This window comes from Columba livia, chromosome 28 (assembly GCF_036013475.1).
Source record: "Columba livia isolate bColLiv1 breed racing homer chromosome 28, bColLiv1.pat.W.v2, whole genome shotgun sequence".
NCBI classification, from domain to species: domain Eukaryota; kingdom Metazoa; phylum Chordata; class Aves; order Columbiformes; family Columbidae; genus Columba; species Columba livia.
The window spans coordinates 2,138,276-2,156,098 of NC_088629.1; the positions used below are offsets into that span (position 1 = coordinate 2,138,276).

The 17,823-nt window shown below is 55.9% G+C and overlaps 2 protein-coding genes across 2 annotated transcripts in view; one reads left to right on the forward strand and one right to left on the reverse strand.

Moving 5' to 3' along the window:
* Nucleotides 1-98: 98 nt before the first annotated feature.
* TMEM79 (transmembrane protein 79) lies at nucleotides 99-5,297 on the reverse strand. The gene is made up of 4 exons (XM_065043266.1): nucleotides 5,175-5,297; nucleotides 2,494-3,293; nucleotides 1,247-1,460; nucleotides 99-578 (listed from the first exon to the last, which is right to left on the reverse strand). The coding sequence occupies exons 2-4, from the start codon at nucleotides 3,209-3,211 to the stop codon at nucleotides 374-376; spliced, it is 1,137 nt and encodes a 378-aa protein (XP_064899338.1). The 5' UTR covers nucleotides 3,212-3,293; nucleotides 5,175-5,297; the 3' UTR covers nucleotides 99-373.
* An 802-nt stretch (nucleotides 5,298-6,099) lies between these two features.
* Nucleotides 6,100-17,823, forward strand: part of SMG5 (SMG5 nonsense mediated mRNA decay factor) — a 28,844-nt gene continuing 17,120 nt past the window's right edge. Inside the window, exons 1-3 of the mRNA XM_065043259.1 lie at nucleotides 6,100-6,332; nucleotides 15,054-15,152; nucleotides 15,672-15,795. Of these exons, the coding sequence (XP_064899331.1) occupies nucleotides 6,256-6,332; nucleotides 15,054-15,152; nucleotides 15,672-15,795 (300 nt within the window). The 5' untranslated portion in view covers nucleotides 6,100-6,255. The remainder of the gene's footprint in view (nucleotides 6,333-15,053; nucleotides 15,153-15,671; nucleotides 15,796-17,823) is intronic.

Consider the following 17,823-nt stretch of genomic DNA (forward strand, 5'->3'; position numbering starts at 1 on the left):
GCTGGATGACGGGACCTTGAGGGCGAAGCCGTGAGTCCTGGCAGCAGCGATTCCCAGGGGGATTTAACCCGCCTTCCCCAAACCAACCACAGAGCCACTCGGGGAAGGGTTTTATTGCGCAAAACCACTCCAGCGGGAGACGGGACAAATCCCACCCCGTCGTGGAACTGGGATCACTGGTGTTGCGCTGGGCCCTGTTCATCCTCCCGCAGGAACCTCCCCGTGCAGAGGTTCTTACAACCGAGCTCCACCAACCCCAAGCACCCAGCAAGACCGTTTTGGCTGTGAGCAGCTGCACCCCTGCCCCTTCAGGGCTTGCAGGGCAAGGTAGACGAGTTCAACCCGCAGGGTCCAGGCACCTCTGAGCTCTCCCTCACCCCCAAAAGCGCAGTTTGGCCGTGCTGTCCTTGGAACGGTCCTCGGGCTTTGATGTTGCTAAAGCGAGGAGGTTTTCGGGCTCCAGGACGAACATGCTGTAGAGGTTCCAGAGCAGCATGGCCACGAGGGGCAGGAAGGTCATGCTGAAGCCGAAGGCGCGGAAGGAGCGTCCGATGGCGTAGGAGAGCCAGTAAATCAACCTGGGGAGGGCAGAGAGGCTCAGCCAGGGCTTCGCTCAGGGGTTCGGACTCTAGTGTGGGTTTGGGTTTGCCAGGTATGGCCACAGCGGGAGGTGGGATGAGGGATGCAGAGACCCTTCCCCTGAGCCGGCTCTGCTGGCTGTCATTGACCAGAGCCTCAAAGATGATGGAGTGGAGCATCTCCCATGTGAGGAAAGGCTGAGGGAGCTGGGGCTCTGGAGCTGGACAAGAGGAGCCTGAGGGGGGACTCATTGCTGGGGATCAAGATGGAAAGGGGCAGCGTCAGGAGGATGGAGCCAGGCTCTTCTGGTGACAACCAGGGACAGGACAAGGGGCAATGGGTGCAAACTGCAACACAGGAGGTTCCGCTGGAAGATGAGAAGCAACTTGTTGGGGTGAGGGTGGCAGAGCCTGGCCCAGGCTGCCCAGGGGGTTGTGGAGTCTCCTTCTGTGCAGACATTCCAACCCGCCTGGACACCTTCCTGTGTAACCTCATCTGGGTGTTCCTGCTCCGGGGGGATTGCACTGGATGAGCTTTCCAGGGCCCTCCAACCCCCCACATTCTGAGGTTCTATGAGGCACCAAAGCCCAGTGTTTGCCAGCCCTGACAGACCCTGTTTGCACCCCAGGTGCTGCCACAGCCCAGGGAGGGGAAAGGAGCCACTTACCGGGAGATGGCGAAAAGCCCCGTGAGCAAAGGGATGAGCTTGAGGGCCTCCTGTGGGAGGTAGGTGGCCAGGACAGCCATGTTAAAGAAGTAGAGGATGAAGAGGTGGACGGATTGGGAGACGTAGGTGCGGTGGATCTCCACCTCCTGCTGCAGCTCCCCAAACGGCTCCAGCGCCGAGAGGCAGAGGCGGGAGATGCCGCTGACAATCATCCCTGTGGGGCAGAGGGAGGAGCTGAGCTCAGTGAAACCACCTTGGAGCACCAGGGATGGGGGAGATGCAATGGGGTGGGAAAAGCATCCTGGAGTGGGTTAGAAGGGGGTGGTCAGTAGGTCAGAGAGGTTCTCCTGCCCCTCTGCTCTGCCCTTGAATAAAGGGTTTAGTTCAGATACTATAAGGATACACTTGAGAAACATATATACATATATATAAAATATATACAGCCAGTAGCACCCTGAGAATGCCCCATCTTGTCTGATCTGGGAAGCTAAGCAGGGTCGGGCCCGGGCAGTACTTGGATGGGAGACCGTACAGATACACAGCCATAGCACCCTGAGAACACCTGATCTGGGAAGCTAAGCAGGGTCAGGCCTGGTCAGTGCTTGGATGGGAGACCAGCTGGGTCCAGAGAGGTTCTCCTGCCCCTCTGCTCTGCCCTGGGGAGACCACACCTGGAATCTTGTGTCCAGTTGTGGCCCCTCAGCTCCAGCAGGACAGGGAACTGCTGGAGAGAGTCCAGCGCAGCCACCAAGATGCTGGAGGGAGTGGAGCATCTCCCGTGTGAGGAAAGGCTCTGGAGCTGGAGAAGAGGAGCCTGAGGGGGGACTCATTGCTGGGGATCAAGATGGAAAGGGGCAGTGTCAGGAGGATGGAGCCAGGCTCTTCTGGTGACAACCAGGGACAGGACAAGGGGCAATGGGTGCAAACTGCAACACAGGAGGTTCCGCTGGAAGATGAGAAGCAACTTGTTGGGGTGAGGGTGGCAGAGCCTGGCCCAGGCTGCCCAGGGGGTTGTGGAGTCTCCTTCTGTGCAGACATTCCAACCCGCCTGGACACCTTCCTGTGTAACCTCATCTGGGTGTTCCTGCTCCGGGGGGATTGCACTGGATGGGCTTTCCAGGGCTCTTCAACCCCTCACATTCTGTCATTCTCTCTCTGCTACGTCTGGTGTGGTAACAGATCTGCCCAGCCCCGCTCCCCCGACACATCCCAGCAGAGTCACTGAAGATCTTTGTCCCCCGGCTCACCCAGCACGATGGGGAAGGTGGCGAAGGCGCCGCAGCGCAGCGTGTAGAGCAGGCGGGCGCTGGTCGAGGGCAGCAGCGGCGCGTCGAAGGGCAGGAACACGTAGGCCCCGTAGAGGAAGCAGGGGCAGAGCAGCAGGGCCCCCACCACCGCCGCCACGGCCTTCAGGTTGCCATTGCCGCAGTTCCTGGTGCACGGGCACCGCGAGCCCTCGCCCGGCGCTTTGGCCGCGTGCCCCTCGAAGCCCAGCGGGTCCCCGTAGCGCAGGGCGCCGATGGGCAGGAACGCCGGCTTCTGGTTCTGGCCGCCGGGCCCGTCGCCGTGCGGGACGCAGCCCCCGTTGCCCTCCCGGGACCACGGCGACGGTTCCTTCTTCTGCTTGCCCGGGGTCTGCTCGATGCACTGCGGGTCGATGGGCACGAAGACGTGCGCGGCCATCGCGGGGACGTCCTCATCGTCGGCCTCGTCGGGGGGACCGGCGGGAATGGCCTCCTCGGGGGCTTCACGTCCCCCCTCGGGACTCGAGCGTCTCTTGTTGTCCGCGGGCTCCGGTTGTCCCCGGTTGTGCGGGCAGCGGTCCCATGGCAGGGTGGCATCGGGGTCCCCCGGGTGTTCCTGCGGGGCTGGGGGCACCTTGGCCGGGGGGGTGGCCAGGGCTGGGTTCCTCAGCTCCAGCAAAGCCACCTCCTCCATGGGCAGGACGGGGTCAGCGGCAGCCATGGGAACAGCAGCTCAGCGCCAGCAACGACCTCTCCTGCGTTTCGGGGTGTCGAGTGGGGTTCCCGTCCCTTCCAGCTTCACCCTGTGCCGGGAGAAACGAGTCAGACAAAGCAGCAATGAGAGGTTTGGGGTCATGCACACAGTTATAACATGGGGTGCAAACAGGCGGACACCGTCCCTGGGGTCCCATCACCCGCCGTCCCTTCCGAAATGGGGACTAAACAGAGAAATAAGCTTAACAGCAGAGTAAATTATACTGTTAAGCAGCATTCTTGATTCTATCAGCGCTGGGGAGCTCGGGGGATCATCCTCCATAAGCGCTCCAAACACAGGATGCTCTTGCATTGCTTATAGTCACTTAATTATTACATATGCATTACAACTTTTGAAAATTTTGACATACGAAGAAATAATTGATGGTGTTAGTTGTAATTTAGTTTCTTACTTACGATACATCTATTAATTATTAGTTCAATATAAACTAAGCGCTCTGCTTCTGAATAGTGTATCGCTCAATATTCTGTCTCCTTGTCGCGCAGAAGGATCTAAAACTTGACGAATATCCCCTCGTTTTGCGGGTGGTCAGAGCATCGATCGTGTTAATTGGTTAATGATGGGTGTGTCTTTTATAAGTTAATCACAGTGTATATTAATATGGCGGGTTCTGTTCGGGAAGACACAGAGCCCGGTGTCCCCAGGGCTGTGGGACCGAGCACGGTGACACTGAGCCCAGAGTGAGGAGTCCCGGCCGTGCCCGTGGGGCTGGACCACTGGTGCTGCCCCATGTCCTGAGAACCTCATGTCCGTCTGTCCAGCCCTCCAGGGATGGTGACTCCAGCACTGCCCTGGGCAGCCTGTTCCAATGCCCCACAGCCCTTTGGGGAAGAAATTGTCCCCAAGATCCCATCTCCAATCTCTATTTGTGATGCTGAGGGTGGGGACTCTGGCCCAGGTTGCCCAGGGAGGTGGTTGATGCCCCATCCCTGAGAACACCCAAGGTCAGGTTGGATGTGGCTCTGAGCAGCCTGGTCTGGTTGGATGTCCCTGGTCTGGTTGGATGTCCCTGGTCTGGTTGGATGTCCCTGGTCTGCTGGAGATGTCCCTGCCCATGACTAGATGGTCTTTGAAGGTCCCTCCCAACCCAAACCCTCCCATGATCACAGAATCACCATCTTGGTTGGACAAGACCCTCCAGATCATGGAGTCCAACCATAACCCACCCCTGCCCCATGTCCTGAGAACCTCATGTCCGTCTGTCCAGCCCTCCAGGGATGGTGACTCCAGCACTGCCCTGGGCAGCCTGTTCCAATGCCCCACAGCCCTTTGGGGAAGAAATTGTTCCTAAATCCACCCTCACCCTCCCCTGGCGCAACTTGAGGCCGTTTCCTCTGCTCCTGGCGCTTGTTCCTGGGGAGCAGAGCCCGACCCCCCTGGCTCCAAGCTCCTTTCAGGCAGTTCAGAGATCAGAAGGTCTCCCCTCAGCTCTTGTTCTCCAGCTGAACCCCCAGGTCCCTCAGTCTCCATCACATTGTGCTCCAGCCCCTCACCAGCTCCGCTCCCTTCTCTCCACTCTCTGCTATAGGCAGGAGGGAGCCAGATTTGCTGCCTCTTGTGGCTGAGACACATCTGGGTGTTCTTTGCTATGGGGGAGCAGGAAATGGAGGCAAAAATCCCACGTTATCCCCTCTTAGCAGGGGATCCTCGTCTTCCAGCCCATCTCAGGTGCTGCTGGCCGCGGGAGCCTCCCGCAATGAAAACCTCTCTTTATCTCCCTCTGTTCACATTCAGTCCTGCACCCCCAGACGAGCCCTGGCCTGGCCACAGGTGTGGGGAAACTGAGGCACGGAGCGGTGCGGGGCTTTATCTGAGCTCCGTACACGGCCACAGCGGCTCCCCACGTCTCGCACACCCCACGTCCCCTCTCCCAGCCCCGTGGGACGGGGGGGAGCTGGTCCAGACTTACTTGCAGAGAGCCGGGGAGCCATGGAGGCTGCGCTGGGAGCTGCGAAACCTGGACTTGAAACCCGTTTAACCAGTCCAGGTGGGGCCGGGCTGGGAGGAGCAGGCGCAGCAGCACCCGGCCCATCCCACACCGGGACGTGTCCCCACAGCCCCCCCGGGACGTGGGGCACATTGGGACAAGCAGCTTGTCCTCCGCACCCAGGGGGTTCTGTGCTGGGCTGGGGCTCGTCTGCCATGGCAGAGCCTGTCACTGTGACCACCGCTGTGCTCAGGGGTGACGCCGGCCCCAAGGGAGCGGGGTGTGAGGAGGAAAGGCTGAGGGAGCTGGGGCTCTGGAGCTGGACAAGAGGAGCCTGAGGGGGGACTCATTGCTGGGGATCAAGATGGAAAGGGGCAGTGTCAGGAGGATGGAGCCAGGCTCTTCTGGTGACAACCAGGGACAGGACAAGGGGCAATGGGTGCAAACTGCAACACAGGAGGTTCCGCTGGAAGATGAGAAGCAACTTGTTGGGGTGAGGGTGGCAGAGCCTGGCCCAGGCTGCCCAGGGGGTTGTGGAGTCTCCTTCTGTGCAGACATTCCAACCCGCCTGGACACCTTCCTGTGTAACCTCATCTGGGTGTTCCTGCTCCGGGGGGATTGCACTGGATGGGCTTTCCAGGGCCCTCCAACCCCTGACACTCTGGGGTTCTGTGATAAAGGGCGTTAACTGACGCCGGCGCGGCCGCCATGTTTGCCATCACTAAGTGCTGGCACGGCCGCCGCGTGTTTTTGTGTAGGGGAAGATGAGGAACTCTCGTGAGATGACGCCGCGCAGCCGCCATGTTGCCAGCACTAAGTGCTGGCGCGGCTAGTGGCCAAGTCTCGCGAGGTGAGGCCGGCCCCGCCGCCGCCATGTTTGCCCGCCGCTGCCCGGTCTCGCCGCAAGTCTCGCGAGAGCGTCGCGGGGCAGGGGGCAGAGGCGCAGCCATGGCGGCCGAGCGGGGCCGGGGGCGGCGGCGGCGGCGGGGCCGGAGCGGGCGGCGCGGCCGGTGCTGAGGGGGCGGCGGGCGGGCCGCGCCGGGCCTGGGCCTCAGCGGGCGCCATGAGCCAAGGCGGCGGGGCCACCGGCGAGAGCGGCGAGCCGGAGGCCAAGGTGCTGCACACCAAGCGGCTGTACCGGTGAGGAGAGGAGCGGCGGGGCGGGAGGAGGAGGGAGAGGAAGGGAGTGAGGAGAGGAGGTGAAGGGTCCAGGAGGAACCGGGGGGGGCAGAGGGATGAAGGGAGATGGGGTGGGGTCCCGGGAAGATAAGGGTGGCCCGGGGGAAGGGGATGGGAACCGGGGGAGCAGGGAGATGGGAGGTTGGAGATGGCAAAGGTGAAGGGGCGGGGGACGAGCCGAGGGGACTGGGGGGATTTGGGGAAGACTGAGGGGAAGGAGATGGTAGAATCGAGGGGAGATGGGGGATAACAGAGGGAAGGGGTTGGGGGGGTCCAAGGGAGGGGAGGAATTCAGGGGAGATTGTGAGAACCGGGGGAAGGGGATTGGAGGGATATTCAGGGAAGATGAGGCGGGAACCAGAGGGAAGGGGATGGGGGTTTAGGGAAGATTGAGGTGAAGAAAATCGAGGGGAATCTGGGGAAGTGAGCAGTGCTGAGGGAAAGAGAAGGAGGGAAATTGAGGGGAGACTTGGGTGAAGGGAACAAGGGAGCTGTGTGGGCTCAGAGATGAGCAATACCCGGGGTGGGGGGCGGCCCTGGTGAATAAAGGGTGTGGGGGATCCGGGGGAGATGAGTCAGAACAACAGGTGCTGGGGGATCCAGACAGGATGGGAAAACAGGGGGAGCTGGGGGGAAGAAGGTAAGAAAGAGATCAGGGAAAGGGGGCCTGGGGCACCCAGGGAGATGGGTTCTGTGGGCTGGGAGGTGATGGGGGCTGAGGGAGAAGGGCAAGAGAACGCGATGAGCAGGATCTTGAGCCAGGACACTGTCTGACTGTACGGAGGGCAAGGCTGCTCTAGCTGCAGATCTTCCCAATCAAACACTCCCTGGTGCCCCCTCTCTCCCTTACATCTCGGCCCCGTACATTGGAAACAGCATCAGAAGATGAGATTCAGGGAGTAATGGTGGCCTTGGTCAGCTCAGCCCAGCCAGAACGGGGTGCCGGGCTGTCAGTGCCCAGGTGTTGTCCTCCGCTTGTGGCTTGTTTTGTGAATGTGGCCCAGCAATTGTCCCTGTCTGCCTCAGTTTCTCCTCCAGTAAAGCCGTTTCGCAGCAGTGGTTCAGCATCGACACTGTGGTTTGGAACAGAAGCAAAATGGTGAAGGCAAGAGGTTGATTCTATGGCGGGGTCTGTTTTCTTTATGTCTTGCTGGCTCGCTCAGTGACATTGGACATATCCTTTCATCTTGTAGACCCTCCTCTAAAACAGGGCAAGGCTTTACCTCCCTCTGAGAAAGCTGGGGAGCTCCTTGCTCAAAAGTCCAAAGCACTGATAGCATATCAGAGTGGTGATGACTACAATTTGTGTGTTACCGTGATGCGCTCCGTACAAGCACATTCCTTGCACTTGGGAGTTATAGTAGATGTATTTTTTGGTTCTTACTGTGAGCTCAGTGGTATAACCATGGCAAAAAACCAATTCCCACAGTGGCTGGGGTTACCCAAGGCGTGGGCTGCGCTGGAAGCGCCTCCAGGGCTGTGCAGCCCCATCTCTGCTCTCATTTAAGATACACCATTTGATTTTTAGGGGTGGCTTCCCACATCTGCTGGTAGTCGAGCTGGTGCAGCGTAACACGTTGCCCGCTGCCTCCTGCGGTGGTTTGGAGAGGGTGTATGTGCTCCTGCTCGCAAAATAGAATGTGTTTTATTTAAAGCACCTTCGTCGTGGTTTGGGATGCGGTTGATTTTGCGGTCGCGGTGGACCGGGGATGCGCGTGGTACCTCATGTGTGCACATCCCTTGGGCAGACGTGGGATTGGTCATCATTTGGTCGTCATTGGACGAGGGAATAGAGTGACTGTCAGCGAGTTTGCTGGTGACACCGAGCTGGGGGGAGTGGTGACATTGGAAGCTGTGCTGCCATCAGAGACCTGGACAGGCTGGAGAGCTGGGCGGGAGAAATGTGATGAAATAGAACAAGGGCAAGTGTAGAGTCTTGAATGTGGGCAGAACAAGCCCAGGTTCCAGTGTAAGTTGGGAATGAGCTGTTGGAGCAGTGAAAAGGGAGCTGGGGGTCCTGGGGACAGCAGGGGGACCATGAGCCAGCACTGGGCCCTTGTGGCCAGGAAGCCAATGGGACCTGGGGTGGGTTAGAAGGGGGTGGTCAGTAGGTCAGAGAGGTTCTCCTGCCCCTCTGCTCTGCCCTGGGGAGACCACACCTGGAATATTGTGTCCAGTTGTGGCCCCTCAGTTTCAGCAGGACAGGGAACTGCTGGAGAGGGTCCAGCGTAGGGCAACCAAGATGATTAAGGGAGTGGAGCATCTCCCTTATGAAGAAAGGCTGAGGGAGCTGGGGCTCTTTAGTTTGGAGAAGAGGAGACTAAGGGGGGACCTCATTAATGTTTATAAATATATAAAGGGTGAGTGCCATGAGGATGGAGCCAGGCTCTTCTCGGTGGCAAACGATGATAGGACAAGGGGTAATGGGATCAAGCTGGAACACAAGAGGTTCCGCTGGAAGATGAGAAGCAACTTGTTGGGGTGAGGGTGGCAGAGCCTGGCCCAGGCTGCCCAGGGGGTTGTGGAGTCTCCTTCTGTGCAGACATTCCAACCCGCCTGGACACCTTCCTGTGTAACCTCATCTGGGTGTTCCTGCTCCATGGGGGGATTGCACTGGATGAGCTTTTGAGGTCCTTTCCAATCCCAAACATACTGTGATACTGTGATCATGGCAAGGAAGTGGTTCTTTTCTGTTTTAGAATAAGGCGTGCAGTCATTTTATAGCATTTTTACAGCAGCAGAGGAAAATCACGCTCCTGTAGAGATGGCTCTTAGCTGGAAGTAAAGATTGTCATTTTCATGCAGGGTTTATAACATCTGCATCGGCCACCAGTTTTCTTGCAACACTCACAGCAAGCTTTCTACGTTAACGGTCTCTTGACAATCCTCTATTTCAGCCTGAAGTTCAGTCAGATGAAGCCTTGGCTTCCTGCTCTCTCAGAAGCACGTTGTGCTCTGTACGGTGGCCGAATGTCTCTGGAAACTTTTGGCCATCAGATGCAGCGATGCCTTTGCATCCCAGAGGTCTGAATGTCACGGTCCCAGCGGCTGCGCCCACGTGGGATCAGTTTTGGGTCTGTGGGCGTTGATCTGGGGTCTCTGCGGCCGCTGGTGTCCGTGGGGAGATGGGGTTGCCTGTCACTGTTCGTAGGGTGGGATTTGTAATCCACAAGTTTCACCTCAGAATGTGGCAACTGCATTATCCTGGATGCTGTTTTACAGTTTACTTTCCAGATTTCTTTTCTGGATTCTGGGTAACTATTAGCTCATTGGCTTTATGTTACTATTCTCGTCTGCCTGTCTCATTCTGGGCAGTGTTAATTGTGTACTGAAACGTGCCAGCATAGAAATGAATGGCTGCAGAGCTCCCCAAGTGTCTCACCCCTCAGCCTGTGCCTCTTGGTGATGTATTAAATAAAGAGCGCACAAATCATTCTCCCTGCTGCCTTGTCCCATCCCAGAATGCTCGTGGCACAGGAGGAAAGCGATCGGGTGGTTTCTGCGTGGCCGAAGAGGACTTAGCGTTGGGCTGTTTCCCAACACGGCACGGTGTGCTGGGCTTTTGTGATGTGATGTTCTTTTATTAGACCGGCAGCTGCTTTACCTCCTCTGCGGTCTGATGGGCTGTCCGAACGCAACGTTTAAACCCAGCAGGTATAAAAACGAACAACGGGACATAATTTGGCCTCGGTATCATGGTCTCAAGGCACGAATGCTATATGGAATTGTAGAGTGCGTGGTCTGCAGCCCCCGCGTTAGTGTCTCCTGATGTGTTTGAAGTGAAACTGGCTCCTGTCCCTCCTTTTCCTCACCGCTGCGGACATGGAATCCTTGCAGGTCATCACTGGCCATCACAGATTCTTCTTTCCTCCCACCTCTGTGTCCTCGTGGAGCTCGTGCTGATCAGATGTTTCCGCCTGGGATCTGCCTTCCGTCTGACAGCTCGGGAACCCGCGTCCTAAAAGATAAACCTCGCTGCTTTCATCTCGCCAACTCTTCATGAACCCATAAAAAGTCGCAGAAGCAACCGGCGTCTTCGTGTCCCACCGCTGACTGTTGTAGGAAACGGGGTCGTGTGGGAGGGAAAGGTGAAGTACCCCCCAGTGCCCCCGCTCTGGAGGAAGCTTTTCAGTCCTTCGCATTTGGCAGGGGTTTGAGTCCCGCTGTCCGGAATGGGCTTTGCTCAGCTGCGTGATCCCATTCCGTACTCGCCGGTACTGTTGGCAGCCAAATTGCCGTCGCTTTGTGTGTGACTTAGGAAACGATGTTCAGGAAACCGATCTTTGAGTAATTCGTGTCACTTCATGGGTGTCGTACTGCACAGGATCAGGGGATGCATTTCTGTCACTGCTCAACTCGGGGGGATTCTTAGATGAGGTCTTGGGACCCTTTTGATTTTATATATTAGAAAAAGAGAGGCTTGTTTGGCATGTGGACTACTAAGCAGTGAGAGAACCTGGCCAATGTGCCCATAAGGAACCACAATTGAATAAGTTGCAGGAGAAGGAGTCAGTGTAGAGCCTGGAGTTGCGTGTGAGGATTTGCAGAGCCACAAAGATGATGGAGTGGAGCATCTCCCGTGTGAGGAAAGGCTGAGGGAGCTGGGGCTCTGGAGCTGGACAAGAGGAGCCTGAGGGGGGACTCATTGCTGGGGATCAAGATGGAAAGGGGCAGTGTCAGGAGGATGGAGCCAGGCTCTTCTGGTGACAACCAGGGACAGGACAAGGGGCAATGGGTGCAAAGTGCAACACAGGAGGTTCCGCTGGAAGATGAGAAGCAACTTGTTGGGGTGAGGGTGGCAGAGCCTGGCCCAGGCTGCCCAGGGGGTTGTGGAGTCTCCTTCTGTGCAGACATTCCAACCCGCCTGGACACCTTCCTGTGTAACCTCATCTGGGTGTTCCTGCTCCGGGGGGATTGCACTGGATGGGCTTTCCAGGGCCCTCCAACCCCTCACACTCTGGGATTCTGTGTGATGTGGGGACACGGGTGACATCCCACCCCAAGGGTTTTCTGTGGCTGGGGCTGCAGGTGCTGCTGTTTGTAGTCACCATGAAATCATCTCCCAGCCTGAGGTGTCGGTGACTCGTGAGCTGGTATCAGACACGCAGCAGCTGCTGCTGCACTGCACAGTGAAAGCATTTTTACAGCTATTTTGAAGACGTAGAGGCTGCCGGTTTCGGAACCAGAAGATCACAGGTTTCCTATACTTCATTCTGGGGATAAATGAATCAGCAGTTCCCCTTTTTTCTGGTCACCTTTCTGCATAGGAAACAACTCTGTTCCCTGTGAGCTGCACCGTTCATTCCTGCTGCAGAGGCTCTTTGGGAGACACGGGCACTGCAGGTTGCAGTAAGGATGTGTTTATTGGCTGCTGCTTTCTGGGGATCTATTTTGGGGAAAGTAAATGTTTGGGGGGAGCTTATTCTTTTCGCCGATATGCTGTGAGCTTGGGTGAATGCTTATTGTCTTTTGCCCACGAAGCAAAAAGCATTTTACTCCCCGTCCTTGCTGTTGACGGTATTAGGTTGTTTGCAAAGGACCTTCAGGCCATGTGAGAAAGATGCCAGTGAGCCGGCAAGGTTAGCAGCAGATTTTTGGGTGTGGTTCGTACTCTGTTCTTGGTTTTCTTCGTGATTATTTAGGAAGAAGTTGGTTCAACTTCTCTTTGGTGTTTAGTTCTCCCAAGCCATTGTGTAAGACAGTCCTCTTCCCCATGCTTCTGTCAGGTTCTGTGGTTGGTTGGTTGGCTGGCGGGTGGTTGGTTGGTTGGCTGGCGGGTGGTTGGCTGGCGGGTGGTTGGTTGGCGGGTGGTTGGTTGGCTGGCTGGCGGGTGGTTGGTTGGCTGGCTGGCGGGTGGTTGGTTGGCTGGCTGGCGGGTGGTTGGTTGGTTGGCTGGCGGGTGGTTGGCTGGCTGGCGGGTGGTTGGCTGGCTGGCGGGTGGTTGGCTGGCTGGCGGGTGGTTGGCTGGCTGGCTGGCGGGTGGTTGGCTGGCTGGCGGGTGGTTGGCTGGCTGGCTGGCGGGTGGTTGGCTGGCTGGCTGGCGGGTGGTTGGCTGGCTGGCTGGCGGTTGGTTGGCTGGCTGGCTGGCGGTTGGTTGGCTGGCTGGTGGTTGGCTGGCTGGTGGTTGGTTGGCTGGCTGGTGGTTGGTTGGCTGGCTGGCGGGTGGTTGGTTGGCTGGCTGGCGGGTGGTTGGTTGGTTGGCTGGCGGGTGGTTGGTTGGCTGGCGGGTGGTTGGTTGGCTGGCGGGTGGTTGGTTGGCTGGCGGGTGGTTGGTTGGCTGGCTGGCGGTTGGTTGGCTGGCGGGCGGGTGGTTGGCTGGCGGGCGGTTGGTTGGCTGGCGGGCGGTTGGTTGGCTGGCGGGCGGTTGGTTGGCTGGCGGTTGGTTGGCTGGCGGGCGGTTGGTTGGCTGGCGGGCGGTTGGTTGGCTGGCGGGCGGTTGGTTGGTTGGCTGTCTGGCTGGTGGTTGGTTGGTTGGCTGGCTGGTGGTTGGTTGGTTGGCTGGCTGGTGCTTGGTGGGTTGGCTGGCCGGTGCTTGGTTGGTGGGTTGGCTGGCCGGTGCTTGGTTGGTGGGTTGGCTGGCCGGTGCTTGGTTGGTGGGTTGGCTGGCCGGTGCTTGGTTGGTGGGTTGGCTGGCCGGTGCTTGGTTGGCTGGCCGGTGCTTGGTTGGCTGGCCGGTGCTTGGTTGGCTGGCCGGTGCTTGGTTGGTTGGTTGGCTGGCCGGCGGTTGGTTGGTTGGTTGGCTGGCCGGCCGGTGCTTGGTTGGTTGGCTGGCCGGTTGGTCGGTAATGGCTTAGAGGACATAGTTCTTAAAGAGGAACACGTAGTCACCAGCTGGGAAAAGGTAATTTCATGAGTCAGTTTAATGACCTCAAATACAGGCTCAACAACGACAGAGGTTTCGAGATGGTGTCTCTTGGTAGGGCAGGTTGGTTTTGCCTTCTTGAGCTGTCCATGAGATACCGGTGAGGGAACTTTCTGATGCTTCTCTAAGTCCCGAATTGCATTTCACTGCAACGTTCGGAAGTTGTAGCTGGATTTGTGCACAGCTACAAACGTTCACGTGCTCGAGGTTTTACACGCGGTGTGGAATTCCTCCCCCAGGAGGTGATTCACACAAGTGTCTTTTTGCGTGACTCAGATGCTCGGACGTTGCTTGGTCTGCCTTTTAGGGAAAAAAAATATCTTGTAACAAATTTCATATTTTAGGCTGGTTTTGAGTATCTCTGTTACCTGTTGGTGAGAGATCTTTAATGGCTTTAATCAATGAATTGCTGTAATGAAGGTCAGGATGTTTTGGCCGATGACAATGACGTGAGTTGCCTTCTTTCATAGACAAGTTGGTGAGGACACAGGAATTGGATTCCCAACATTGGATGCTTTTAAGATTCAGCTGGACAGGTTGTGCAGAACAAGCTTTTGCCAAGAAAGGTTGGACCAGGTGACCCCTGTGGTCCCTTCTAACCTTGGACTCTCTGATTCTGTGGTAACTCTGCTTATTTTCTTCCTTCCAGAAGCTTTTATCAAATAGAATGCAGAAAGAAAACCAATTTATATGGTGCGGTGGTATAATGCACCTTGCTAATAATGGAGTTAACTAGGCCAGTGTGGTTCTGTGCAGACATCGCAAATCTCATGAAATAACCCCAGATCACCTCTTGGAGGCCAGTATCTAGTGCAGTGCCTCAGGGGTCAGTGCTGGGGCCAATATTATTCAATATATTCATTAACGATTTAGATGAGGGAATAGAGTGACTGTCAGCAAGTTTGCTGGTGACACCAAGCTGGGAGGAGTGGTGACACGCCAGAAGGCTGTGCTGCCATCAGAGACCTGGACAGGCTGGAGAGTTGGGCGGGGAATAACCTGATGAAATTTAACAAGGGCAAGTGTAGAGTCCTGCATCTGGGCAGGAACAACCCCAGGTTCCAGTATAGGTTGGGAAATTACATATTAGAGAGCAGTGTAGGGGAAAGGGACCTGGGGGTCCTGGGGACAGCAGGGTGACCATGAGCCAGCACTGGGCCCTTGTGGCCAGGAAGGCCAATGGCATCCTGGGGTGTATTAGAAGGGGAGTGGCTAGTAGATCGAGAGAGGTTCTCCTTCCCCTCTACTTTGCCCTGGGGAGACCACATCTGGAATACTGTGTCCAGTTGTGGCCCCTCAGTTCCAGCAGGACAGGGAACTGCTGGAGAGAGTCCAGCGTAGGGCAACAAAGATGCTGGAGGGAGTGGAGCATCTCCCTTATGAAGAAAGGCTGAGGGAGCTGGGGCTCTTTAGTTTGGAGAAGAGGAGACTAAGGGGGGACCTCATTAATGTTTATAAATATATAAAGGGTGAGTGCCATGAGGATGGAGCCAGGCTCTTCTTGGTGGCCAACAATGATAGGACAAGGGGTAATGGGATCAAGCTGGAACACAAGAGGTTCCGCTTAAATTTGAGAAAAAACTTCTTCTCAGTGAGGGTGGCAGAGCCTGGCCCAGGCTGCCCAGGGGGTTGTGGAGTCTCCTTCTCTGCAGACATTCCAACCCGCCTGGACACCTTCCTGTGTAACCTCATCTGGGTGTTCCTGCTCCAGCAGGGGGATTGGACTGGATGAGCTTTTGAGGTCCCTTCCAATCCCAAACATACTGTGATACTGTGATACTGTGTAATCCCCAATCTCTTCTTTCCGTGTCCCCTCGCAGAGCGGTGGTGGAGGCCGTTCATCGTTTGGATCTCATCCTTGGGAATAAAGCAGCGTATCAAGAAGTGTTCAAGCCAGAGAACATCAGCTTGAGGAACAAGTAAGTTGGGCAGGGCACTTTTTTAATCTGTTTGGCTGGGAAAAGTCCGTTTTGAGTCTGCAGGTTTGCAGTGTATTTGATTTGTAGCGCAATTGTTGGCCTGGAGTCCCTCCAGGTTTTGAAGAGGGGCCAGATTGCAGGGCTGTATTTGAACAGCGCCTTAACCATCCAGTCCACGACCAGAGGCTTTTCTGGGCGCCGTTGTGATACAAATAAGTCACCGATGCCTTGAAACTTCGTATATGCGTGCAAAATAGTTTATTAGATTCAGATAGTAATTTTTCATGGTAATTTTTTAAGCTGTCAAGACAATTCTTGACATTGCTGTGATTTAAGCTACTGGTAGCCATCTGGTCCCCAGGTGTGTGGCTTTTCCAGATGTGCTTGTGTGGGAGTAACACAAGCTGTTCCATCGCTAGGTGGCCCATCTTATCCATTGTAATGAATCCAGGTTTTCCTCTCCCGTGCTGTATTTGAAGCTGCCGTAGCTAAATGTGAACTCTCTGCCGTCTGTCTCAGGCTGCGGGAGCTGTGTGTGAAGCTCATGTTCTTGCATCCAGTGGATTATGGAAGAAAAGCAGAAGAACTGCTCTGGAGAAAAGTTTACTATGAAGTTATCCAGCTCATTAAAACAAATAAAAAGGCAGGTATCTGTGGCTCTGGCATGAGAAAGTCTCTGAGTACGCAGGGAGTGAGACCAAGTGAAAAGTATCACAGTATCACAGTATGTTTGGGATTGAAAGGGACCTCAAAAGATCATCCAGTCCAATCCCCCTGCTGGAGCAGGAACGCCAAGGTGAGGTCACACAGGAACATGTCCAGGTGGGTTGGAATGTCTGCAGAGAAGGAGACTCCACAACCCCCCTGGGCAGCCTGTTCAGTGCTCTGTTACCCTCACTGAGAAGAAGTTTTTTCTCAAATTTAAGCGGAACCTCTTGTGTTCCAGCTTGATCCCATTACCCCTTGTCCTATCATCGTTTGCCACCGAGAAGAGCCTGGCTCCATCCTCATGGCACTCACCCTTTATATATTTATAAACATTAATAAGGTTCCCCCTTAGTCTCCTCTTCTCCAAACTAAAGAGCCCCAGCTCCCTCAGCCTTTCTTCATAAGGGAGATGCTCCACTCCCTTAATCATCTTGGTTGCCCTACGCTGGACCCTCTCCAGCAGTTCCCTGTCCTTCTGGAACTGAGGGGCCCAGAACTGGACACAATATTCCAGATGTGGTCTCACCAGGGCGGAGTAGAGGGGAAGGAGAACCTCTCTGACCTACTGACCACCCCCTTCTAATACACCCCAGGTCCCATTGGCTTCCTGGCCACAAGGGCCCAGTGCTGGCTCATGGTCATCCTGCTGTCCCCAGGACCCCCAGGTCCCTTTCCCCTACACTGCTCTCTAATATGTAATTTCCCAACCTATACTGGAACCTGGGGTTGTTCCTGCCCAGATGCAGGACTCTACAGTTGTCCTTGTTAAATCTCATCAGGTTATTCCCCGCCCAGCTCTCCAGCCTGTCCAGGTCTCTGATGGCAGCACAGCCTTCTGGTGTGTCACCACTCCTCCCAGCTTGGTGTCACCAGCAAACTTGCTGACAGTCACTCTATTCCCTCGTCTAAATCGTTAATGAATATATTGAATAATATTGGCCCCAGCACTGCCCCCTGAGGCACTGCACTAGATACTGGCCTCCAACTAGACTCCGCACCATTGACTACCGCTCTCTGGCTTCTCTCCTTAAGCCAGTTTGCAACCCACCTCACTACTCTATTGTCTAGACCACACCTAGACACCTAGACTTGATTGGATAAGCTGTGGTCTCACGGGGCAGGAATCCAGGCTCTCCTTCATCTTAGTCGTGGCGCTGCAGGCTGGTAATCCTCATGATCTAGTGGAGAGCTGCCACTGCAGAGGATATTTCAACATATTTTGCTTAATTTTTGTCTTCCCATCTTCAAAAGACACATATCTCCATGTGGAATGATGATCTTGAGAGACTTTTTCAGTGCTGATTGTTTGATTGCTGGACAGTTCTCCCAGTGTTCATACTCGTATTTTCTAAAGCCGTGAGCTCTCTCCTGGTGATCTGGTTGTCTAAATGTTATTTAAGGTGTGCTCTTACCAGATGCCTTCTTTTGATTTATTTGTTGTTGTGGCAAGTATTTTGTCTTCTTGATGCTGCCCCTTAGTAAATGCCACTTGTTGGTTGGATGGGTGGTTGGATGGGTGGTTGGATGGGTGGTTGGTTGGATGGATGGGTGGTTGGTTGGATGGATGGGTGGTTGGTTGGATGGATGGGTGGTTGGTTGGATGGATGGGTGGTTGGTTGGATGGATGGGTGGTTGGTTGGGTGGATGGGTGGTTGGTTGGGTGGATGGGGGTGGTTGGTTGGGTGGATGGGGGTGGTTGGTTGGGTGGATGGGGGTGGTTGGTTGGGTGGATGGGTGGTTGGTTGGGTGGATGGGTGGGTGGTTGGGTGGTTGGGTGGTTGGTTGGGTGGTTGGGTGGTTGGTTGGGTGGTTGGGTGGTTGGTTGGATGGATGGGTGGTTGGTTGGATGGATGGGTGGGTGGTTGGATGGATGGGTGGGTGGTTGGATGGATGGGTGGGTGGTTGGATGGATGGGTGGGTGGTTGGATGGATGGGTGGGTGGTTGGATGGATGGGTGGGTGGT